At 38.8% G+C, this 26151-nt stretch overlaps 1 protein-coding gene across 7 annotated transcripts in view; it reads right to left on the bottom strand.

Annotated features, from left to right (window-relative positions):
* TENT4A (terminal nucleotidyltransferase 4A) overlaps positions 1-26151 on the bottom strand; it is a 62358-nt gene that overhangs the window by 15705 nt on the left and 20502 nt on the right. For 5 of the 7 annotated variants that reach the window (XM_075142427.1, XM_075142423.1, XM_075142425.1 and 2 more), the window contains exons 6-10: positions 25842-25970; positions 24525-24738; positions 17807-17933; positions 10353-10453; positions 9919-10091 (exon numbers count right to left, since the gene is read on the bottom strand). In XM_075142427.1, the coding sequence (XP_074998528.1) occupies positions 9919-10091; positions 10353-10453; positions 17807-17933; positions 24525-24738; positions 25842-25970 (744 nt within the window). Of the gene's footprint in view, positions 1-6089; positions 6850-8220; positions 8408-9918; positions 10092-10352; positions 10454-17806; positions 17934-24524; positions 24739-25841; positions 25971-26151 lie in introns of those variants that run through there. The other 2 variants (XR_012672433.1, XM_075142426.1) reach the window with 2 other exon arrangements.

Below are 26151 nucleotides of genomic sequence, written 5' to 3'. Positions count from 1 at the left end.
CCATCTCTACAAAGATGAGGCTGGTAAGTTCTTAACTAAGTAGGTGGTAGAGTGAGGTACAGGGGCAAGAACGTGGATTTCTAACCTGAAGTTTCTTTAGACACTATTGGTCATGGAATTATTAAAAAGCTTATAAAAAGAGGGAAAAAAAGAGGGGGTAGTCATGTTTGAACAGAAGACTTCTGAGCATGCACACAAGTAACCATGAGCAGACAGATGGGAGGGAAAAGGGCTTCTTACTGTCTATCCAAACCAATGCGTCATCTTCTGCGATGCAACCTTCACAAACCCGACCAAAGAATAGTTTTAGTCTCTCCAGTCAAAGAATCTCCCCTTTCTCTTCTGCTCAGATACAATTAGACCACCTGAAGATTCACATACCTAACTCAGATGGGACGCTTCCCATTTATAAGATTTCTAAGGATTTCTGTGCAACAAAAAGTTAACTCCAGCATGGAAGCAGCAGCAGATGGAAGAGAAAAGGAAGTCATATGGTTTTAGATAAGTTTCATCACAAGGAAGCTTGTGTTGCTTTATTTTAATTTTGTAATAGGCATGTTTTTCTGCCTCAATGTTATTTACCAATACACATCTCATACAAGTAGATTGTATCTCTCTTCTGAGGTGATCCTGGATTGCTAACAGGATTACTGTGTGGAGTTGATATGTGACTCATCAGCATCAAAATGCTTTTGTGAGGAAGAGCATTAGCTTTCTTGCTCAAACTGAAAGATTAACCTCAGTGATCAGAAAACGGAGCCTAATATGAACAAAACTGATTTTCCACAAGCACTGCCTATACTGAGGGATTAAGTCTTACTTGGTCTTCTGGACAGGATTCTTAAGTGAAATGTGCAAACTTGAAGCATTACAGAAGCTCAGAAGACCTACAAGTACGTAAATGCATACAGGTAATACTCTGACACTTTAGATCCATGTCTGGAAGACAAAAGCTCTGACCCTTACTAGAGTAAGGGCTACAGAGGTCACATTGTAAGAAGATGAATGTAAAATAAAGGGGTAAGATCCCTCAACTGATCTTAGCAAATAATCTAGGGATAAAGCTACAATGGCTGCACTAAGAGCCAAGATAAGTTCCTGATCTCTTGAATACTACTACTGTGAATGCCAGTCATACAGAGTCCCTCATCCTGCAAGGAAAACACCTTCTAAAGAGATGCTTTTGAAAACAAAGAGAGACTGCCAGATACAGGTTTATCCTACTGGGAAGTTTCCATTTTAAAACATACTCTTTAAACCAGTTTCAACTTCCTGAGTAAGAACTTAGTACCTGGAAGGAAGATTTCTACTCTTCATAGCCTTGATTACTGAGGACTCTTTAATTTACCTTAATTTGGAAAGAAGATAAAGTATGGAAGAAATCTAGAAACTCAAGTATTACTGACGAACTCTCACTTAACTGCAAGTTTTGCTTGAGAAATGGGATCCCCTAGCCTTCTGTCTAGACAGAAACAGTGAAACACTGCAGTCATATGAAAGATGAAGAGCTGAAGCAATCTTACAATCCAAACTTCTCTTCCTGACATCAGAAGAGAACAAAAAATCCTTTACTGTTCTGCAAAACGCATCTCCCATTATAAAAAGTCCCAGGACCTCGTCAGCAAGAGACTATTTACTCGCCAGAAACCCATTACTAACTACATCTGGCTGTAAGAGCTTATTTCAATTCCATTAATAACTCAAGGCTTAAGATACAAGGTAAACTGTACTGGTACATTCATCCATTAAGACAATAGTTCAGTTTCCACAAATTTCATGTGCACTCAGTTATACTCATCAGCTTCCTTTCCATGATTCTAAATGCATGAAAAAGCATTGCCTTCTGCTTTGTTTCATAATGTAGTCAGTTGAGAAGTTTCAATTGACTGACAATAGCTACCATTTTAGAGCTTTCAACTTCCAAGACAATATTTTTTTAAAAAGCTGGAGTGACCTAAGAAGATTAATTCATGATTCCAGTCTGTTTAAGTTTTGGCTCAGTGGCAAAAGAGTTTAACTATCCTAGAAGTCAGTATTCAGAAATCAAAACTTAAACAATAGAATGCAAGTTTCTTGCTAACATGACAGATTTGGGTTCTTGCACCGCACTCCCCACCCCCTAAGAATGAACTACAGAGGTCTTGGCAAAAAGGTTCTTATTGTTTCCATTCTCCAAACTTCTCCCACTAATTAAGCAATTTTTCTCCTCTTTCCCACAACATTCAGGAGCTGGAAGCTGTGAGACAACAATGACCACTTCAGTAAAATTTGTGTTCCATCTTTGAAAGCAAAGAACTGAAAATAGTGAGAAAATTGGTGTTTATAGTTAACACTTTACACTACACAGATTTTTTCATATGCTCCTCTCCTTTCTTACAATTAAAGTGATCTAACAGATAACTGCTGCCAGTCTTAATCCTTTTGCTTCTTCTCCCATTCTGGCCTTCTCCATTATACCTGCATTAGCATTTGACATTATTATGAGCCAATTCACGGAGGTGAACCACAGAAACAGTAATCCCCTTTTTCGCCTTCTGAATCAACTCACCACAGGATTAGGTGAACACCAGTACAGAAAAGCAGGAGCAGCTAGTGATCAGAAACACCCCTAGCAAGAACATCCAACTACTGGACTGGCTTAGTAAAAGTGTAAAACCACACTCCTTGGAACATAAAGCAACTCCAGAAAACTTCAGACATTTCATAGTTTGGGGCCACGTGCACGAGTAGAACTTCAATGCATGCTTTCACTTGAATGGTTTTAGCCCCAGCGTACTTAACTCTGCTTGATACATCAACACGCTTCCAAGGGGATTTAATGGATTACACCCCCTCATCTCACTTCTTCCACATCAGCTTGTGCCACTTCCCTTTTTGGTAGGTGGAGCCACAACTTTAACTATGGTCTAAATAAAGTAGAATTGAGATGAGCAAAATTTCTACTTCTATGGGAGATCACACGGTAGAGAATTTGCATCAATACAGTTGCACTATTTCCATTTGCCAGCCTGTAACAGTAACAATACAAAACAGTCAAGTAAGATGCAATTAGTTGATTTTTCTGCCTTTAGGTCAATCGCATTACAAGAGGAAAGGATCTTGGTCATTGTGCTTACAGGAGGGGAAAAAGTGAAAGAAGAGATATAGGGTAAACAAATAAACTGAAAAATATGCATCCTCCAAAAGCATTAGCATTTGTTTTACAGAAGGACAACTAAAAATGTAATCTAATTAGTAACTACCTAGGTTAAATACAAGCACAGTACCCCTTTAACCTCACTTCATTACATCCTGCCAGGCCTGACTCTGGGCTTATTCCTTGTTTTATCAATACTCACAGTATTTCAGATAAGCCATCTTAAACAAGAAAAGGTCCCAGAAGTGTGTCATTTCAAATTTCCTTTGTTACCCTTAATACTTTCATTTCACAGACTTTCAACTGGTCTGTATTGTTAAGAGTACAGTAATATTTCAAGTTAGTGTTTTTCAAGTTAAGCACTAAATTATAGGACTCAATGCAAGCTGAACATATACCATCCTAAAATGGCTTAGGTACCTCTTTTTTCAGGGGAGGGAATGTTAAGATATGGCAAGAATACGACTAGCCTTTGGCATCAGAGAGTAGTCTGAGCTTGACTTTTACAAAATCGTGTGCTTCTCTCCTTTCTTCACTGACATCATAGCAGTAAAATCCAATTTTACTTGCTGATTTACACATTCCCTCTGTACCCTTTGCTGCTTAGAATAACTTGTTATTAAATAAAATTACTTTATAATTTTGTGTTCAAAATTGTGCCTCCTGCAGCTTTGCAGAAATTTACTCTTACTTCATGGGAATACAGATAAAAGACTGCTCAAGCAACTGAGACAGAAGAACTGAAGGACAGCATGAGACGATATAAAACAGCACATGGTCAGAGATATGGGTTAAAAAACCAAAAACAAATGTGGGACTATATGGTGAAAGAGGATAAATAGGCAAAAGCAGCACTGGAAAAATTTGTTCCCCTCTGGTACACAGAAACTGTCAGTAATCTGCACAGCAGGAACAGGAGAAAAGAGTTGAGTTTTAAAGGATTTGGGGCTTAAACTCTTAAATGCCCCAAATCAAATGTCAATCAAATGCTTTTCCCTAGTAACATCAGGTTGTCTGTGTCTGTGTCTGCTTTATTTGGAGATAAGCTGGCTGCAAGTCAGCACTTATATCTCTCTTTAAAGACTAAAGATTAAGAGGCCTACTTTTTAGAGCACTTGCCTTTATTTGTTCAGGAAGGGGAAAAGAGTAAGATAGAATCTGCATTCTCCTACGAAAAGATGATCAACTATCCATACACATATTTGAATTGTTACTTTGGTTAGGATGAGGATATTCAGGCATGTAAAAAGAAGGGAGAAAATCTGCATAGCTCTTGCTCTCAGACCAAGAATTTTGTTAGGCCACCCCCTTCTGCCCCCTTCTCCCTACACACACAATTTCAGCTGGAACTGTACAAATTAATCATAGTCATTAAGACAGATTTAACAAGACTACAAGAAGAAGTTACAGTAACTATTCTGAAGTATCTGTCCCTCTACTGCAGATAAGCACATGCCTTACACTTGCAAATTTAATCACTTAAAAAAACCAACATTTATCAGGACAAGATATGTCATACTCTATCACCTCTATCTGTGAACAGGGAAGTACAACAGTTCCTGCTAATAAGCTGAAATTCACAGTCTTTGACTAATAGGAAGGAAGGGGAGATGATGATAACTTCATTAAGCATGTTGAGTGTAAGTCCTAAGCCACAATTACTCCAGAGCAAGTAACAGTTCCAAAGTCAGCATCGATCTTGTACGCATTCAGTAGAATGATAGGAATAACGAGTATTAATCTCATCAGTCATATTTATATACTACTCTCACAATGTAAGCATCTGATCAAAGTACTGAATACATAATACTTGAACACAGTGAAAAGACCCATTCCACAAAACACTACTTAAGGTACTGCTGAGTGTATCCTCTAGCTGATGGGGGCACAACGGGGGGCAGATCAAGCACATTCTGACGACATTCAGGTTGTTATAAAGCCTGTAGCAATGGCTACAGCTAAAATTTCAAGAACAGTCTGAAAGAACATATTGTAAATGCTAAAAAGGCAAGGATTGTGTTATCCCTCAAACTAGACTACACAGGTACCTTGTTCACTGAAACTTCAACTACCTTGACATGACTCCATGGTCTTGAGAAGCCAGAACTCTTCACAAAATAATCTTGTCGTAGAAGCCCAAAGAGCGTTATCACCAGAAACACTGAGATAAGGCGTATAAAATTTCTTAGATCCAAACTTCTAACAGACAACTGAGATTCTGTGCTGGACTGGATATGAGATTATATATCCATTAGGTAACAGAAAAGAGCTTTAAAACTTTTTATGAGCCATTACATCTGTAACTGATATGCAGGTATCACTGTCACATAAAATGCTGTGCTTTATTTGGCATAACAGCATCAAAACTGCAGAGCATACTTAGCACCAGGAATTATACCAGACCAAAATGACAGTGCAAAAACATACCTAGGATTATTTTTTACTTGGCAGAGACTGTTGATCAGGAAGCAGATATTCTCCAGCACTACTCTAGGACTTCCTGAGCTAACAAAAAGCAGCTTTCCACAATGCTTAAGTAACAAGAAATCCTGGTCACCAGTTACAGCGCGCAGGTCCAGAACAAAAAGCACCCAGGAAAAAAAGGCATTTTCAAGAGGAATTTGGTCACTGCTTAGGTTCTCAGACTGACGTCTGCAACTAGTCAGAACAAGCAGAGAGCTGGGGGCAAACATAGCTCATTTCATCTGCTTTCAGATTCTCGTAACAATCACTTAACTCAGTATGAAGGTTAAAGTGAGATTTCCAAATGCCAGAGGCTTATTTTCTATTGTGGAACAGTTTGACTCTTGCTCCCATAGATAAAAACTCACACACCTTGCACTGTCCTTGATGGCAAAGATCTTTATGAAGCATCTTCCATTATTCACTTTGGCATCTGTTGGTTAACGTGGGAATGCATAGTATTTTGCAACTTACCTGTTTGCATGAGTAAGTGAAGAATACATACTGCCTTTTTGTCAGGGCAGCATATGGTATTTTAAATACCTGCAGAGCAGAATAATTCATTGAAAAAAGACTTACTACATAGATCAGTTTGATAATTAACAGAATCCAGAAAAATGTATGCGGAGCCAAGTATGTTCTGATGATCAGATTCCTTGTATCCATAGGTTTTTTTCCATGTGTTCCTCAGTTTGCTCCTGATCACTAATATTTATGTTCTTCACAGAGCTGAGGTAACACGGCGGGAACTTTAGTACTGAGTATTTTGCAAGGAAGTACGTTAGAAGTGCCAGTGAGAGAGTCAGAGCTCTGTATGGACACGTACAGTAAGACAAACCCATAAACTGAACAGCTATCTCACTAATAGTAATAGTGATACCAGAAGACAGATTTCTCTTCTACACAGTCTTTGATCCAAAATTTACTGGTCCTTACAAAAGCTTTCTTTTGTGACTAAGATTTCACAGTTTGCTAGGATACTTAGGAAAGACAGCACAAGTAGAATTTCATCAGCCAGATAGTGCAAGCATAAGGCATTTTGTAAATAGCTTTGCTGTCTTGGAAAATCCATAAAAGGATACTTCTTGTAAAAATTATGATTTAGTCTCACTAGATCCAGTTCTTAATTTTGGGCTGTGTAGACAGTAGCCCAGAAGTGTGTTCCCCTGCAAGCTAGTCCTGGATGTGCAGAGATGAAAGCAATCATCCTCCTGAATTTGAGGCGGTGTACTGAGGAAAAGCATATGCATCTAAAATACACAGGGAAAGAGAAGGCTGCCCATGAAGGCAGTTCTCTTGTTCCTCAGTGGTACACAAGTTCTCATCTTCAAAAGGTTACCATCAGTATGGTTCCCAAAGGAAGAAAAGCAGTAGCAGGAATGGAAAGAACTCAGGGTAGTAACCTGAAGCTCTGATATCCCTACACTTCCATTTGTCTGAGTATGTACAAAAGTTGAGAGATTGACTTCTAAATGTTTATGCCAATCCGGTCTCCAGGAAAACCTGCTCCTTTTTATTGTTCTATTCTGACACCTGTTCTCCTGCTGCTGGAACAAATCTATAACCATTGCTATCTCTGAAGTGCCCATGAGTCCAAGACACCAGAAGCCTTGTCTATTCAGTTGCTAGCCATATTTATGGAATATAAGGCAAAATCTGTAATGCTGCCAGAACTTCAAGGAAGCAAATCTTTAAAAACCATACAGCATACTGTATTACAACCAAACTAAGTACTGTTACAACCAACTATTAAACTATAGGGTTTAATAAAAATTCTAGGATCCCTATGAGAAATACTGCACTGCTTTGATAATGCTTGCATACTTAATATATACTGCCAATATTGCTTCCAGGATATATTGACGAATATATGCAAGGCCTCCAGACTTATGGTCGATGTACAGTGATGACTTCAGAATATAGCTACCTCTGGACTAGAGTGGATGGCTGGAATATTGAACCTCAGCAGAAGGTGAAGTTCAGAGAGGGGCAATATGATCAAGTAAAGTCACAAGTTGCCAAGCCTATTTCCTCTTCCTCAACATACTTAAGTTGACTTATATTATATTGCTAGGCAGATCTCAGAAAGGTCAAGATGCAGTTGATCACTATTACCAGTGAAACTTTAGTAGTAAATTGAAAAGCAAATACACTATCAAGTCCCTCTAATTTGACAGCTAGGATCTTGATATCTAGCTAGCTAGCTGATAGATAGATATCTATCTAGTTGATACACAGCAAAAGATACTCCGCAGTCATGCAAAACACATCTCCAGAAACAGTGTCTTAACGCAGACCTTGTGCTTAAGGTTAACAGTGACATCACAGGGATGAATATTTTGCTATTAAAATAAAACGTTAATTATGGGGAAGAGATCAGCAAACTGTCAATCTGGGATCTCCCTGCCTCCTGCATTTTCTTTATTATCTGTACCTTGCTTTCAGCCTTCAGTATCAAAGAAGTTCAGAAGATTTAACTTTAAATGAATACAGAATCATTCCTGAAGAACAATCCTTCCACAAGATCAGAGCTAACACTACATATAACTCTACAGTGATGAGATGCACCATATTCATATTCCCTTGCTCTGAAGCTGGTACCAAAGTTCACTGCATCATACCTATTTGCAGCGCACCAGAAGTTTTGGCACAAATACTAGTCAAGACATGCTAGATGTTCTTTTGCTGGAACCTGGGCATAGTATTACACCAGATGATGCCATGGATAGCCTTTTTGACTCCGGCAGAACAGGCTTCTCTTCCTGAATCAAGTGCAGCTCAGGACTGCTCAACCAGAACTTGCTCATCCTCACGTATCGAAGCATGAGTAGGATGAACGCATCAGTTATTTGTCAGAAACCTGCCATTCCATTCCAAGTTAAGAAAACGTGCTGGCAGTCCACTAAGGACATAATACCAGTAAATTACCAGGGCTTAAATTAGGGTCTGTCACAAGCACATGGGCATAAGGCTTTTTATTTTGTTAAAAAGGGTAGCATTTCCATTTACTTTGTGGATGCCCAAACTGATTGCAGGTCTTTCTTGTTGAGACCTTCCTTTTCACTCTTCATTAATTTCTCTGCCATCAGGCAATGAAGTTTCATCTTCAACATCAGGCAAAAAGGGACTAAGGGGAGGTCATAACCACTCACCACCCATTACCTTGGGAGTGCACAATATTAAGCAAATATTTGCATTTTCTCATAAAACTTATTACAGCAAAATCTTTTTCACCGACATACTCAGACCAGGAGCATGGCTAGTAGTATCACTGGCAAGCATCATGCTGTTCTTTTTCCAGTAGCCAGATAGTGCAACTAAAGCATTTACCATATTTACTGGAGGTGGAGTGAAAAGACAATTCAACACAAAATTCAGTAGTGTAAAGGAATTACAGAAATTAACCAGAACATATGAAGAAGGCGTTTGTCCCTCAAAAGTTACTAAATTTTTATTGAATACAATTCCCAACTTTTAATTCCATATTTGACTAGTTTTTGAAAGCAGTCAAGAAACAGGTACTTGGATCTCTTTTGGCATCATCCAGTTATACACTATTGTAGTTAACTGGATATTACACCTTGTTCCAGTCAATACCTCTACCTAGCGCAAAATGCTTCGGTAGGTTTATGAGTATCTCATGCCATGCAATGCGATTTTGTGCTTTATAATCTGCACTGCCCAATTCCACGTTGATTTAACTCCACACCAAAACAAGAACACCTTATGGAATCTTAAGAGTCTGGGAACATACCTGAAGAGAATACAGTCTCCTCTTCCAGGAAGTTACAATAAAGCCCAGCAACTACTATCAAATTGCACTTTCAAACAAAGAAGCTGACTGCAAGACTTTACATATGAAGGCCCCATTACCATTAAAACATGAACTGACTGCTTGGCTGAAAATAGTAAGGAATATTATTCACCTTCACAGCACGATATGATGTTCATGTTCAATTTGGGGTATGGGGAAAAAGGACCAGAATTTGACAATGGGAGATTCTGCTTGATGGGAAGATTTATGAAGATATATTTCTACTCTTCTACTTAATTAGCTACCGTTAACTTGGGTTTTTATATTTTATTACATCTAAGTACTACCACAAAGAGTACTGAAGATTTAGGATGGAATTAAGAGCCATTTAATTTAATGAAAAAATATTTGATTTCAGTAATTTTTCTGACCAGAGGAAGCTATTAATTTGCTGTAGCAGCTTAGGGATAGTATCACATTAACTGCTGTTGTACCAGTTGAGGCTTTGAAGAGTATGATAAACTCTGTTTCTTATTAGTTTAACCCATTAAAAGAAAAAGCTTACAATGTCACTGCCGGAGAGTGATGATACAGAAGAGGCAGATGAGCCAGAGGATAACTGTTGTGTACTAGCCAATGACAAAGCCAAGCGTTGGTTGTAAGATGGTTCAGAGTCTCTGTTCTGTTGCTGTTCTCCATTGCACGGAGCTATCTGGTCTCTTATTTTCAACCTATTATCTGTTAACAGAAAACATAAGGATCATTTAAGAGCACAGAATACAAACACATGGGCCTTAAAGTCTAAGAAGAGCTGCAGTTTAACAAGCTAACTGAAAAACAGGCTCGGAAAAAACTAGTCTTGGGTTAGAAAGTTACAAATTCCTTTTATTTTTTCCTACATATCTGAAAAGTGATTAATTTCAAGGCATGAGTATTTTGAATTACATCAAATTCCAGAAAAAGTTTTAAGTTGGTTTCAAAGATTCCTGCTATACCTACCAAGTTCAGGTGATAAATTAATTTTGCTCCCCCACTTCTTTTTAATCCAGGCCCTGTAGTCAATCACTTCTTGGGTCACTTTGATGATTCTACCTAATGTGCTAAAAAAATTTTTCAATTAAGTATTAAACAAAGACAGTTGGTTACATATTTGCAAGCATTTCAACAAGCAATCAAATTATGCTAAAAGTCAGTCTAAGATATCCCTAACCGAAGAATCCTTTTGAACTTTCATTTCCTTAGCGCACCATTTAATCCACTGAAGCATCACAATTTTTGAATTAGTATATTACTTATCTTCTACCATACTAACATGCAAGCACTGACACATAGGTAAGATTTTTACTCTGTATTTCTAAATGGAGTGCACCTTAATTATCAAGAATGTACATGCAGATACCAGTGTACTTGACAAAAGTAATTTACAGGTTCTTGCACTTCTCCACACAGAAAATATTTTTTCCACAGAATCTGGATTACAACAGTTATGGGATGCACTAAAGACATTAATACCCCAGCCCCCCAGCTGACCTTCACGCTGAAGACAGAAACCTTCGCTAGTCCTTGCTTACAGATTTACAAGACAACTTAAAAGGTGTAAGATCCCCACAATTATAAAGGAAGTACCATGGATCGTGAGGTAGTGGAAACAAGAAACAGACTGGCTCCAAAATCAGAATAAGTTAGAATTTAAGAAAATTCGTAACAGCAAGTGGTTCAGAGAAAAAGCCTACCTGGTCCTTCTGAACAGTGACCAGTTATCAACAAGTATAAAGTAGTATTTTTCCAACATACCTTCCCAACATTCAGCTATTTGAATTGCACTTCTTGAGCAGGAGCTGTGTCCTTGTTTGAGAGCTAAACTTTCAAGCTTTCCTTTCATCAGGGACTAGTGGCTGAAACACTAACTATAAACTCCATGCTCAAGATACATGAAGGACTGACTATTATACAAAAATGGGCTGTGAAAAGTTACCATCTTGGAGAAGGAAAAGTTATTTTAGTTTTGAAAATCTTCAATGGTTACAATAAAGCTTATTTTGTATTTCACATCATAAAGGTACATCGTACCTGTACTGGAATTTTCTTTTTGTTTAAGTGTATAATGGGAAGGGAAGACATACATAGCCTAAATGTATTCAGACTACCTTTATTAGGTCACTTCATGGTAACACTTTAAAAAGGAACAGTAATTCTCCTACTGGCTTAGGGATTACTATTTCATGCAAGACCAGATACCACATGTTCCATGTTTATCTTCCAACTTTAAAGACATGTCAATGTGTTACTACTGAAAAAGGCAGTCCAGCGTTTTAAGCAAACATTGAACCAAATAATATCATCTAAGTTACAAGTCCAAGAGTTGCAGAAGGGCCTCATGGACAGAATGAATGTCATCCACCATTCTATTTATTAATGTAGATACAATGATGCATGTTGGAAAATAAAATCTTGAATTTTACATGTAGAATTAAAGGCGTGATTGTCACCACCCAGCATCTAAAAATCTGGGTTATAATAGGTAATTCTTTGAAAACCACAGTTCAATTGCTAAGTAGAGCACACTAAGAAAGGAACAAATAAAACAGAGGATAGTATTTTGTCAATGTACACTCCCATGACGTAACAGCATTTTAAATACTTGATGCAGCTCTGGTTTCTCAATCTCAAAAAGGAAGTTAAGCCAGAGGAGACAGAATGTAGACAGGAATGACCAATACTGCAGAGAAGCAGCTGTGGCCCTAAAGCTGCAGTTCCCAAGACAGCAATGCCAATATGGGACTCAAACATACACATACTGGGTCTCCTCAGCACTGGGACAGAGAAGGAAATCTTGCAGCTAAAAAGTTTCATTTGAGAATGCCTTCAGAAAGATTTGAGCTTTTACTCCAGAATAACCTATAAATTTCACAACTGCTACCAGCTGTGGTCTTAGAACCAGAAAATGAACATGGACTGAATAACACAAGCTCTTATGGAGAAGGAGCTTGTCAAGAATGAAGCTTCTTGGAGTACTTTCCCAGAAGCAAATCAATAGTCATGCCTTCATGTACCAGAATGAAAATGAATCATTAAAGGATGGTATTTTTATCAGCCTGGGTGACTGATACTTGCTTATTTTTTAAAATAAACAGTTAAAAGTTGTGCTTATATCCGTTTTCAACACTGAAAATGCTTAGGAACAAAAAACCTGTATGAGGAAATTACATGCTTTTGGGTTTCTTTTTTTGGACAAGGCCAGAATTTCTACAGATATATGAGACGCTCCCACAATTCTTCAAAGATGCTTGTTTGGAAAACGTGGAAAACTCACAGTTAACTGGTTAATAAAATTAGACAGCTCTCCTATGAAAAATGCCCCTTTAAGGTTTTTCCCTTAATATTATCATATAGTAAAACCAGGAATAAGCTATTTACATACCTAGTTTATTTTATGATAAGAGCTTAGAAGCTCCTCTTTTTATACACTGCAAGCCCTCAGTTCACAGGGACACTTTCTAGCTGTCATTACAGCAGAACTACAGTGCAAATAAGTCTTAAGATCACTCTTAAAAGGCTCAAATTGCTGACATAAGATTCACTAAAATCAAATATCTCCAGCCAAGCTCCACATGAACAAGTGAGTACCAGAGCAGGAAAAAACATCAAGACTGTGAAGGACCATCAAAATAACTGTTCAATAGGCCTTAATTGAACTTATGAAATATCCCCCTGGTATTAAAAGGGCAATATAATCTAAAAGCAGGCTAAGGAGCACCTGAGAAGAATCTGCTTGAGCAGATTTTGGATTCTAAATCTAAAACTGTAACCCAGACAAATATTCTGTGTAGGAAAAGCTGATATTGCTGATACCTCTTAAGAGACAGCATGCATTCTAGTAACAGCCACCCACCATTCAAGATGTGAAGCAAAGGAAGGACTGTTTCAGACAGCACATTTCTGCTTTCTGTGTCAGCAGATCTAGCAGGCAAATTTAACATTCCCTTTGACAGCCCCCAGAGCTCCCAGGACTACCTTGGTCAACCAGGGGCAACCCAAACCTAACATACAGACCTGTCAGCAGTTAGATCAGTTGAACTGTACACTGGGAAGAGACCAAACAGCTTTCAAGCACAGAGATGGAAAGATCGCTTTATATATGGCCCAGACTTTTGTTGTTTTGAAGATTATCACTTGTAAATGACAACTCCAGACATGCAATAACAAAACCCTGCCAAGGCTTCCTCAAACTCTGAACTCTGGCCTGTAGACATGACAGTCCCTTTCCCTCATCACCTGCATGGTATGCACCTACTACCACATGTCTGGCACCAATAAGGAGGAACCTGTTACCAATCTGCAACTCTAGGAACTGAAGAAAGGTTTCAAAAGTCTTAGTTATACTGGAAGGGCACATCACAGCAGAACCAGACTTCCATTCCTCATTTCATATGACCTTGTCTGCCTCCCAAATGTGGCTACGCTGCTGATTAAAGACGCAGTCTGAGCACACATTCGTATCTGAACCATGCAACAGGCCAACATGTAAGCCAAAAAGCTGACCCACAGACATACATATTAACCTAAGGATGCATCTTTGTCACATCCAGATCATTATAACTTATGGCTGTCAAATGGTACAATACCACTCTCTCCATCTGCCCCCAAACGTGAACGCCTGCTGCTTCTCTTGCTTCTGATCTGCCCATCACGCAGCCACAAGCTGGATCAACTTCTTGACATGACAGAAGTGTTGATGCGTTTGTTTTCAGTCAAACCAGAGGGTTCATCTGACTCACCTTCTGACTGCAGGATCGCTAGATCTGATCTAAGGCAAGAGTCAGGAATATACAGACTGAAAAGGAAGAAAAAGGGCAGCTGACAGGAGACAGCCCACAGATAGTTAGGCTAGACAAGGTAGAGTGTGAAATTGCACCTTAATATAGAGACCATGGACAGGGTAGTAACGGATAGTCCACTATTTCAAAGAACACGAATCAATGAGCAAGAGCTTGTTGCCAAACATCTGCTAAGGTTTCCGGTGGTCCATCAAGAAACAGAATAAAACTGGGAAAATGGTCACTAACTTGAAACTTCATGTCGAAACAAAAGCAACGAAGCTGGTGAAGGGTCTAGAGAACAAGTCTTATGAGGAACAACTGAGGGAACTGGGGTTGTTTAGCCTGAAGAAAAGGAGGCTAAGCAATAGGACAAGCGATAGGACAAGAAGAAATGGCCTCAAGTTGCACCAGGGGAGGTTTAGACTGGATATTAGGAAAAATTTCTTCACTGAAAGGGTTGTCAAGCATTGGAACAGGCTGCCCCGGGAAGTGGTGGAGTCACCATCCCTGAAGGTATTTAAAAGACATGTAGATGTAGTGCTTAGGGACATGGTTTAGTGGTGGACTTGGCAGTGTTAAGTTAACGGTTGGATTCGGATGACCTTAAAGGTCTTTTCCAACCTAAATGGTTCTATGATTCTATGAAAATATCACTCCTTACAGACTTCTTTAGTTAGCTCGCTTAAGATGACACACTCTTCTCTAGAGACAGGCTATGGCCAAAGGCCATACTAAAGCTATTCAAAGCACATACTGACAACTGACCCTTAAGAGGGAGCTATCCTGTCCATAACCATATTTTACAGCTAGACTCATGTCCCCATGGCCCCAAATATTAAGAAATCAATCGTGATTTTCAGTCAGCTTGGCTGAAGTCACAACACCAAACCTGACCTTGCATACAAGTTGTACAGATCCAAAATGGATCATTTTCCTACTAGGAAAACCCCTCCTTCCAAGCTGATGGGAATCTGCTTGCTCTAACAAAATCTACTGAACTGTCTATCAACCTCTCCTGAGCCATTCTTGAAAGAGGATGGGTGAGAGAGACTGGGGACAAAACAGTGTTAAGGTAACTTCTGTAGCTGTAAGAATTACCTTCAGGACTCAGCTGATGACAGAAGATAGCTTTCAACTCCCACTACACTCCAGATGTTGTATTTGGAAGCTTGAATGAAGATGCTGATAAGAGTGATTTGAATCCACCCCGTATTATTCTGTGGGACTTGCTACTACAGAACATGGACAAGAAAAAGGCCTATGCTGGACGACTATATTCTGATTCTTTTTTGGTTTTTCCCCACACACACTGGGAATATCGGAAGCAGCAGCTGGCTAGAAAGCCTTAAATTAACTTAGGCTTGTGCTCCTTTAAGTTGGACTGAAAAAGAGCAGTAATGATGATCACCCAGAAAGATCTGAAATCTACTGAGATTGTCATCTGCAAGAGAGGAGTCTGTACGCAGATATTTTCCCTGGGAAGAGCCGATATGAATTCAAACCCACCAGGTAGTTCAAGAACAAACCATTCCACTTAGGGGAAAGCTAGCTCCAATTATGATAAAACTGAATAAATTCAAGTCAGCCTGGGGAGTTCAGCCTCCTGCAAGTTCCTACCCTTTCAAGTGCTCTTCATTTAGTATCTGTTGATCCTTCTAGTAGAATGTCATACAGCTAGTCACTGCTCTTAAAGGGAGCCCATTGTTTACAGTTTGATCTACCACTGACAAGCCTAGAAAGGGGAAAAAATTGATCAGGACAAAGGGCTCCTGGATGGCTAAGGCTTTAGGTTGGGCCACCGGAAAAGTCTTTATAGAGAGCCTGGACCACTCTGCCTAACAGGTATCAGAAGGATCTGAAATACACCTGGATTGCCCAAGCACATCAGTTTTAACTAAGAACTGAGACTGGACATGGACTGCTGTTGAGGTTCTGCAACAAACTTGTCACCAAACAGCTCATCATACAGGTTCTTTGGCATTGACAAGACTGGTGCTGGGGGAACTACTTGCATACAGGACTTTGTTGAATGCTGTTCCTGTTGCGACATCACTCCCTTTGACAGAATGGCAAGCCACTGGCATGACGAGTTCTGAGACTCAGACATCACTGGCACAGACAGTCCAGAACTAGCAGAAAGACAGGGCAGATGTATGACACCTGAACAATGCTGCTGGGACTTCTCCCGAGGTTTGAAGTTGTGACAAAATTCAAACATTTTCACAAATACAGTAAGAAGTGTACATGTGAAGTGCACACGTGAATATTGATTACATCTGAGGCTTCCATTAAATGCATTTACAAACATACTTTTTGATGTCTGTAATAAATACAGGTACCTCATAAGAGAATGACTATATCCTTTGGAGAACCACAGAGAAGTTAATTAAGGCCAGGACCCAAGACACAAGCAAAACCTCAGGAATCCAAAGTTGTTCTATCTATACTTACATAAGAATGAAGTTTCATTCAGCAACAAGAATTGTCAGCCCATACACATTTAACAGATACACCTTTAATCTATCTTAAAACAGCAGTCTCAAATGTCAGTGTCTAACACTATGTATCACTCTTCCTAGATCTCCATCACAGGCACAAGTGCAGTCTCAACCTTTGTGAATTTAATACCATAGAAAACCTAGAGATTCACAGGCACTATTAAAATACTATTAGTTTTAAATCCACAAGAAAGACTGCATCCACTTTGTGGTAAACTTACTATAGAAAAACTATTTCCAATGACATTAATGCTGGAAGCTAACAGCTTGGCTAGAGTTTGGAATTGTATCTAGATGGTTTATGTGACCTGTTACAGCCATCTCTCCCTCCAATTAGCTGGGGAGCTCAAAGCCATTGGGATTCTAGGGAAGTCTCAGGGAAGAGATGTCCTCTGGTCTAGCCCTAATTTGTACGGAGGGTTAGAATAACAGATGCTAGAGCAGATACATGAATGAAAATACAACGTGGCTGACATGCCTTCATTTTCTTTCTCCTCCCCCTTTCAAAAAACAGAAAACTTGCAAAGGTGAAAGCTGAGAAAGAAACACTGTACGGCTAGTACTATGAAAGATGTTAAGAATTGCATTAAAAATGGCACGTCTAGAAGTATGCTACTTTTAATGGCAGTTCTGACATTACGGCCAAACTGAACTGATTCTTTTAACAGCTTAATTACATATCAAGCCTTTTAAAACAGCTTATGGGAGCATGTATTAAAGAAATAGGGAAATTTCTAGCCTTGTTGTCTAGTTTTGTGTCTAAACAAGCAATTTGATCACACACATTTTTTTCTGCCGTAGTACAGACATACATCATACCAAACATGAAACCAGCAGACCTTCCTTTGAAATACTTTAAACAGAATGTTTGAGGAAAGACCAATTTCTTCTGGCTCCCTTCCACACTAAGAGAACCTCACATTGGACTCATCCTGGGTTTTGTCATGCTGTTTTCATTTCAGTGCTGCACATTGAGGCATTACACTCTCATACCACTGGTAGCCTAAATTTCTGGGCAGATTTCAACATAGCTGCAGTTAAACAATAAATAACAATATTCTTTTTATTGATTTAGACCCAAACATTCCTAATTAATTACACAGACAAATGGATATTCAAAAAGTGGACTAATTACCTCTCAGAATCTCTATTTGGATATGATCTTGCAAGTGGTGATACTGCATGGCTAAGAACAATGTAGGCATAATCAAAAACTTGTTTCACTTGCATGGCACCGTAAGAACTTCTGCCAACGTCGTTTCCTGAAATAATGTGACAGTCATCAGATCATCTTTTTTTAATATCAGTAACCAGAAAATTATTCATACTTAAAGCTCAGAAGCCTTAACAATACAGCTTAACTCTGTTTAAACTGGTTAGCCCACCCTACTCATATCAGGAACAACTAAGTGTGCCTATCTCAATAAAAGAAGCTAAGCTTAGGAATGACACTTAACATTATGCATTCAATTTACCACTTTTAAAATACCAATGTACCAGCGTCTGAAAGAAACCGAGAATAGAGTTCAGCTTAAAGCTCTTATAGCTGTCTTAAGAGGGAACCTACCAAGCTTAAATCATGTCTCACTTACCAGTAGAGTTTCTGCAGGCCAAATTCAGGTTAAAATTCCACTTGTGCAACCACATTATCTTCACAGGGCCAGGTATACTTACATAAACCCCTACTTAACCTTATCAAAACTACAGATTAATAAACCAGCTCATACAGATTACTTATCTCCACAGGATAAACCAGTTTGTCAAAATCTATCACAGAGGATTCCAGAAGTTTGTACAGCATTGTTTTCTGACCAGGTTAGTGGCACTTCTTGACTGCCCCTCTTTAAGCATGAGACATTTATAGCAGAACTCCTTCCAAATCCAGTGCCATGTGTGAGGAACTGCAGAAGTTAAGAACGTGCTAAAGCTTCTGTATCAGCGACAATGTACAAGCATTGGTCTCCCATTTGACACCTAGAAAAATCTGGCTATTACTAGCAAGAAGAAACATCTGGGGGGTTTTTTTGTAGATATATTTGGCACCAGACACCAAAGGTTCACTGTCACCACTCAATTTAAGAAACACAAAGAAAACTTCCTTCAAATTGCATGTCTAAAATACAGATCTTGAGTGGGTAGAAAGCTGCTTACAGTAGAAGATTCCCTCCTTCAGAATGATGCTTGAAATGCTGTGAGAACTCTGGAAAGGTATGAACTACTGAACATGTTTATTTTAAGCTTGAAAATCAGATCAGGGCCCACGAACAAGCTTTAATGAAAAATCCGCTTTGAAAATTAATGGGTAAAGGACAGAATCTATCCTTTGGAGGACTGAATCCAATGAGGCTGAATTTGACTTTAGAGGAACCCTTCACTCTAAGTATTTTGGCCAGCAAGCCATCATAGACAAATATGCTGAGGTCTGCCATCCAGGGGAAAAAAAACAGCCTTGGCTTTACTACTTGACAACACATTTTAGTCCTTCAAGATTCTCCAACCATAATGCCACTTTAACAGAAAAGCATAATCAATGAAAACAGACTGGGAACATAAGAGCATTTTGGGAACACAAAATTTCTTCAGTAATTTATATGGTCAAATAAAAACTGATCAAGAAATACTTCCTGTTTACTGAAGTAACGAAGTATCTTGTTCTGAATACACCGCTGCAGTACCCAGCAGCTACTAGGCTCAAAATCACAGAAGCCTCTCTAAATGGCATATTTGCAATGGGACTCTATCCTGAAGTAGAAGCAGAGACCAATATGGGCCTAGGACAGTGAATCTGGGAAGAAACACATTGTAGTTAAGTTCAGAGCTGCACTACAAATTAGCAGAGGACTTCACAAAGGACTTAGTCCAAAGGCAGCTGAATAGAGACCAAACTATCTCAGTGGTCAGGAAATCAGAACTCAAAAATGTTAATTCTACTAGAAAAACAATGATTAATTCAGTACAGGTTTTCCAGGGGCAGGACACATTGTTGTGTCCTGCAACAATGCCACCTTCCACATAACGACATGCTAAACATATATAAAAAAGAGAATTAAATTGAGAAGCAATACAGAAATGGAATATATACAAGTGGCTAAACAGACATAACTGCACCTACCACTAAATTCAAGTCCATCTACGGTTGGACTCGATCTTAAGGGTCTTTTCCAACCTAAATGATTCTATAAATTCACATAATAGGAATTAAGAATACACACTTAAACAAATTGCATTAGTTTAGTCTAATCTGGTGCTAAGGCAACTACATTTGACATGCATCCCGCATGGAATTACACCAAAATGAAGACACTGCTGCTACAAACTGTTGGTTATTCCTTTCGTCAATTGTTGCCACCTCCACTATAGTGCCAGCAAAAGAAATCATAAGCCTTCCCTAATCCACTTATGGCAAACTCAGGCAGTTTAGTTTAAACCACCAACGAAGTGTATGAGTTGTGTATGAGTCTTGATTGAAGCAGATTTGAGAACAGAGGCAGGATAGCTCATGCCATAGCATGCCTAGGTTCCTGGATTGCCTCATTCTGCACCTGTAATTAGTTCATAAAAATGTCTGAATAAATATGTTTTATTTGATTATATAGTCTGCAGAGCTTCTGACCTGCACTGTAGCTGAAAAGCAGGTATAGAAGCCAAAGCTAGTATGCGAGCTACTGTCAACTGTACCAGTCAAGTGTGTATGGCCCTACTCAATCCAGAAAGCAATATACTAAAGCAGCCAGAAGATCACATATTTGCATTTGTTGTCCTGAATAGATTTTCTTCCGAGAGATCATTCTCATTAGCAGATCACGTCTTACATAGCTGAGCATCCTTCGTCACAATCTACAGATTGATCAGTTAAAACACGTAACCCAAATGCTCTCACTCTTTAAAAAAAACAAAATCATACAGACTTCAATCCTCAGATGTACATTAGTAGATAACAATGCTGTGTGATTTCATGTATAATTCAATTCTCATTCTTTCTTACAAAGCCTTCATCCCTAAAGGAGCATGTCTAAGATTTCCACCACTCGCTATCAGTATTACCGCTCTGTCAGGTACCTTTCCATTACCTGAAGCAGTTTTAAGAACGTGGCCTGGAAAGGTGAAGGTAAGACCATGAGTTAGGACTGAAGCAGATCCATTTATGTTAAGCTATTATCTAGTAAGCACCTTTTTGCAACATTTAGCCTTAAAGGGGTTCTTTCAGATGCTAACTTCAATGTATTTGCGTATTTTTATAAATGCATGTATTTTATATACACACACATATTTGCAGGTTCTAATGACAAGTAGCAGATATTGAAAAGCTGCCATGAATAACTTTGGGCAGCCACTAAAGCTAGAACAGGTAATCCCGATAGTTGTTGCCAATCTCAAATCTAATTACTTCCTGTATTTGTGACCCATCAAGATGCAGAAGCAAGCAACATGAAGCATAATTAGTCCTGCAAGTTAAAGAGTCTCTTTTCAAAGAACATGCATTGAATTTAAGGTTTAGAACTTTTGTCAGTGCCCATAGCAATTCAGAATGAAGAACAACCTTTCTCATGAAGGGAGCAGCACAGGTGGAACTCCAAGTCTTAAACTGCGATTTAGCTTCTCTTGCCACTACCAATCTGAACCAAGATCAAAATCATTCCTGTTCTGAGCATCAGAAATGTCTGAACGACCTTGATAATCACCTGATTCACAAAGGCATAAAATAATAAGCTTCCCTAACAACCTGCTGAATAAATGCAAGTTTGTTTTACAACCACAGATTAAAGATTTGTCACCTGCAACCAGAGTCACGTCTTCCAAGACAGGATACTGCTAGAGCAACTCCGCACAAACCTCTTCTAGGATGATATCATCTACCCTGCTCCAACATGTTCCTGTGAACCGACTTCCGAGTGCCTGGTTTTGCAGTTATCCTAAATGAATGCTTTCACTCTTTACACAAAGAGAGGACAACTGCTTTGAGAAACTGAAATGGTGGCAGCTACCAGATCTTTATAGAAACTCCCTTCTTTGGATGATGCTAAGGGAAAGATTTTTATCTCATTACCCTGTCCTAGGACACTAACTCAAGATGAAGAATCTTAGGCTATGTACGAAGGCCAAGCATAAACCAACACTTCAAAATGCATCACCGGCTACATTAGTCTGACATCTCAAATCCAGATTTCAACACACTTCCCACTGCAAGTATAGACTCCTGACATCTTTGTTGGAATCTTTGTTCTCAAATCACAGAAATTATAATCCTCTAGCACCCAATAATCAGTCTTTGAGAATCTCAGAGGAAACCCTACAGCACCCAGGAGAATCTGAGCAAAACCCACTACAACCAAAACAGCAACACAACAGGCTGATGCCTGTTCCTTCCAAATCTAGTAACTAACAGAAGGTACTGACCAGGTAGAACTGAAGTATCATATCCTTCTGATGACATAATTTATCTGTTAGCCAGACATCACCATTTCACACTGAAGAAAAAACAGTTCCTCCAACTTAAAAGAACTAACCCCACTGAACTTAATCCTGTCCCCTACAAGACTGTCTAAAGCTATTCTTATGAGTTATGCCTTTCAGCATTCTATTGCTGAACTAGTGCGTACACTCATAGGAGCGACTTTTACACTACTTGGATAATCTTGCGAAATTGAAAGGCTTTTTTTCCATCCCCATATTTTTTGTCTTATTTCTGGATTAAGAAGTCATCTTTCGAAGTCTTCTTCCAAGGCTTAACTAGAACTATACAGAAAGCTGTGATCAGGCTAAAAAAGGATTGCAAAAAAAGATTAAAAACTTGTGCATACAGTGCAAAAACAGGTTCAAGGGAAAAACTCTACAGCAGCTTATGCTTACTGAAGTCAAGAAACATCTGTGTCCACTCTTTACCAAAATACTTGTTCCCATCTCCTCCACAGTACTGGCACTGACCCTCATGGAGTTAGACATTGAGTGGATCTGAGCACAAACTAATCAAGCAGAGATGATGACTTTTCAACTGGTCAAGGACCTGAATCGTTGGAAAAGTTTTTTTTGTACTGGGACACACGCAGTAACAGAACTAAACTAATTAACAGAATTCTAGACATTTTCTACATACACCTGACAGGTACTTTTAGATACTGTAAGAATATGTGATTAAGTCTAGATCTAAGGAGGCTGTATTCATGATTCAAAGAGCCATCCTATAGGTTCTATATAATTTTCCTCCTAGTTCCATCAGGCAACTTCTGAAGCTCTGTGGTAGCTGCCAGAAAATATCCCTATGGGACATAGTGGTCAGATAACTTGAAGTTATTGTCAGCTTTCATTTCCCTCGCCAAAACACTTTCTCTCCTGTAAGAATTACATTAACCATATAACCTCAGCTAAAATTTAATTCTTATCAACTCTTTGATAGCATCTAACTAGATATTTCTTCTATAGTTCTTTGCTTATGCAAGATTTATCCTAGGAGGAACAGTTTAGAGCCCCTACTGGACTTGCAATTTTTTTTTTTTCCTTCTCTGACGAGTCATCGAAGAGAAGAAAAAATTCCACAGCACTATTAGCAGCGATTAAAACGTTGTGCAGCATACATAATTTCTTCTCTTTCAGTCCTTGGCAGATAGGAAGGACAGAACTGGAGGACAGTAAAGGTTTTTGACTCTAAAGAAATGTGGCTCATGCTGCTACCCAAATGGGTCTTCAGGCAAGTAAGTACACAGCTACTGAAGGAAATCTCAGTAACGCAATGAAAGTTCTGCAAAACCACACCTATGCCTGGCCAAGTGCAAGAGTCATGATGGATACAAACTCAGAGCTACAAACATATCAGAGATGTAGTTAGACAAATGAGTATCTTAAATTGCAACCTGTTCTAGAGAACTATGAACATTCAGCATAATGAGTGTTTACAAAGGTGCCAGACTTCAGCTCCTGATCCATGGTATTTGCTTTAAAAGTGCTGCACATAAGCAGTCTACCCACAAGACGTGACAGTGTGGAGTTTGAGTGACAATTACATTCTAGAAATACTAATGCTGAAGTCCAAATTAACTGAAAATTGACTTTGTTGAAAAACTGTTTTGAAATTTCAGCTACTTGTGACAGTCTAAATAGAATCCAAACTGAGTACTATAAAGCTGGAAATTTTTTTCAGGAGCTCAGCCAAAATTAATCTTGATTACTTTGAAGGTTACGGAATCAAAACCAAATCTTGAAGAAAAAAAAATATTTTAATTTAGTTACTTTCAAAAGTACACGCAACTATAACTGGCATTCTCTAAAGGCTGCTGTGCAGCACAGAAGCCAGTTATGCAAACCACTCTTCACACTAACACCATAATACAGCTGCTCCCTTGCTACGCATACATGGATATACACCCATGTTTCTGTGCAGTCTCTACTGCACCGCCCTGCAGAACGGTACCTCATCTGGAGAGTTTCTTTCCCGTATGGTATAATTTATCTGAAGTACGGCACCACAGACTGTGGCCAGAAAAGCTACATCTTCCATTCTTATTCTCTGATAATGAACAACAGAGATCTCTTCCTACTAACAAACCCCCTTCCAGGATTTCCTGGACCTCTTCCTTTTGCTACCCCTTAGCACTGTTAGAGAATCTTATTATACACTCAACACAGTTCTGAATCTCCAATGCATTATGTATCTGCACTGTTTGCATGCAATCCAATTTATTCAGGCTATGAATCTTGGGAGACTTCAGGTCCTTATCCCTTAGCCCACTCCGTAACTGTGCCTCGACACCAGCGCAGCTTCTTAACTCATTTGACAGACTTTAGGGACTCTGACGTAAGCTGTGAGAGCACAAGTTGAGCCATAGCTCCGGAATATTGGAAGAAGTGCACAATCTTACCAGGCAGGAGAGGATCTTCAATACATAGCATGGATGGTCTGTATCCATTAGTCATGACTTTCATGATTTCTTCTTTGGCAATATAGGCACCTCCATTTTTTATTCTAATACCAGTTTTCAAGTAGTTAAAATTCCTTCCATAGAGTTCAAAAAATTCTATCAGAAGCATTCCAAGGTTTTCATCAGCTCTTCTGGCATCAATTCTTGGATGCAGCTGTGACACAGAACAGTAATTGTTAAAAATTAATGCTTTTCATACCATAACACAGTACAACAAAAAGCTCTCATGTAAACAGCTGAGTATAATCTCTTTACACAAGTCTGAATTGAGTTATTAATTCTTCATGTACTTAAACTACTTTCACATAACCAAGAGGGGGCAGCACTTCAGCAGTATCCAGAAGCCAAAGAATTCTTTCTTCCCTCCTCTTCCAGCTTTTTGAGGATTAGTAAATTCTTTTCCTAATCCAAAAGTAATAAAGAAGTACTGCATACTACATTACGGCTTAGTTAGTAACAGAGCAATACCTGATTTTTCACAGAAAATCCATCCGTCGTAATGTTTTCAGAAGCAGGGGGGGAATCTATTTACCCCAATTGAAATACAGGTCTTTTCTCAATCTCCTCATATTATATATGGTATGTAAATTCTATAGTAACATTTCAATTAATCATTAACAGCAGCAGAATATATAGGTTTTTCCATTATCACAGCTGCTGAGAGATGCTAACATTGTACCTCATCACACTCGTACAAAGCTTACTGTCACAAAAATGTACTGGAAGAAGTTATAACTCATTAGTTATTTCACCAGTTACCTACAATATCTGCCAGTTTTAAGTATGTCAAAACCTAACCAACATATAATTAAAAAACAACTTGACTGTTTGATTTCATAATTTTAATAAACACTGAAATCAACTACTCTGCACATTCAGTATCAGTAGTCTAGGAAGCAACAGACTTAAACTGCATCCTGGCAGATTTACAAAACACCAGTAAGATGATTCAGGTACTGGAATAGGCTGCCCATGAAGGTAGCATAATCCACATCACAGGCCCTGGTATAGAAAGCAACGCACAGCCTCTCTGCCGTTCACAAGGTCCCCGCGGCTGTTCCAGTTCACACAGTGAACAGAAGTTCTTAGAAGTTTGAGAGGTAGTCCATAGGAGCTGCCAACGATCAAACACCTAGAGCTGTAACAGTAAAGCTGTGCATTGCTAGGGGAGTCTAAAGAAACAGCACCATAACAGGGCATAAGTACAGAAATCAAAATATTTTAAACAACACAGAAAAAAATAAGGAACAGACTTACCTGCAGGAAACTAATTGCCATTAAAATTAGGCTGTAAGAGCTAATTCCACCAGTAAAAACTTCATTCAAGTCCCTCTGAAGGAGGAACTGTTTTAATACTAAAATCAAGTAAGGCAGCAAAGAATATTTCTGCAAAGCAAAATAAGTCTTATCAATGACAATGTCGACATTCCAAAACAAAGAAAGAACTACACAATCTCAACACAAGAAGATTCATCTTCTAATACAAAAATGTTATTCAGTAGCGTGCTATAAAGTGTTTCCTCAGGAAGAACTTGAAACATGCTTTTTTTTTGTTCTAGAAACAGAT

The sequence above is a fragment of the Calonectris borealis genome, chromosome 2 (genome assembly GCF_964195595.1).
Source record: "Calonectris borealis chromosome 2, bCalBor7.hap1.2, whole genome shotgun sequence".
Classification (NCBI taxonomy): domain Eukaryota; kingdom Metazoa; phylum Chordata; class Aves; order Procellariiformes; family Procellariidae; genus Calonectris; species Calonectris borealis.
The sequence above is the reverse complement of the archived record's forward strand: the minus strand, read 5'-3'. Positions and strand labels throughout refer to the sequence as shown.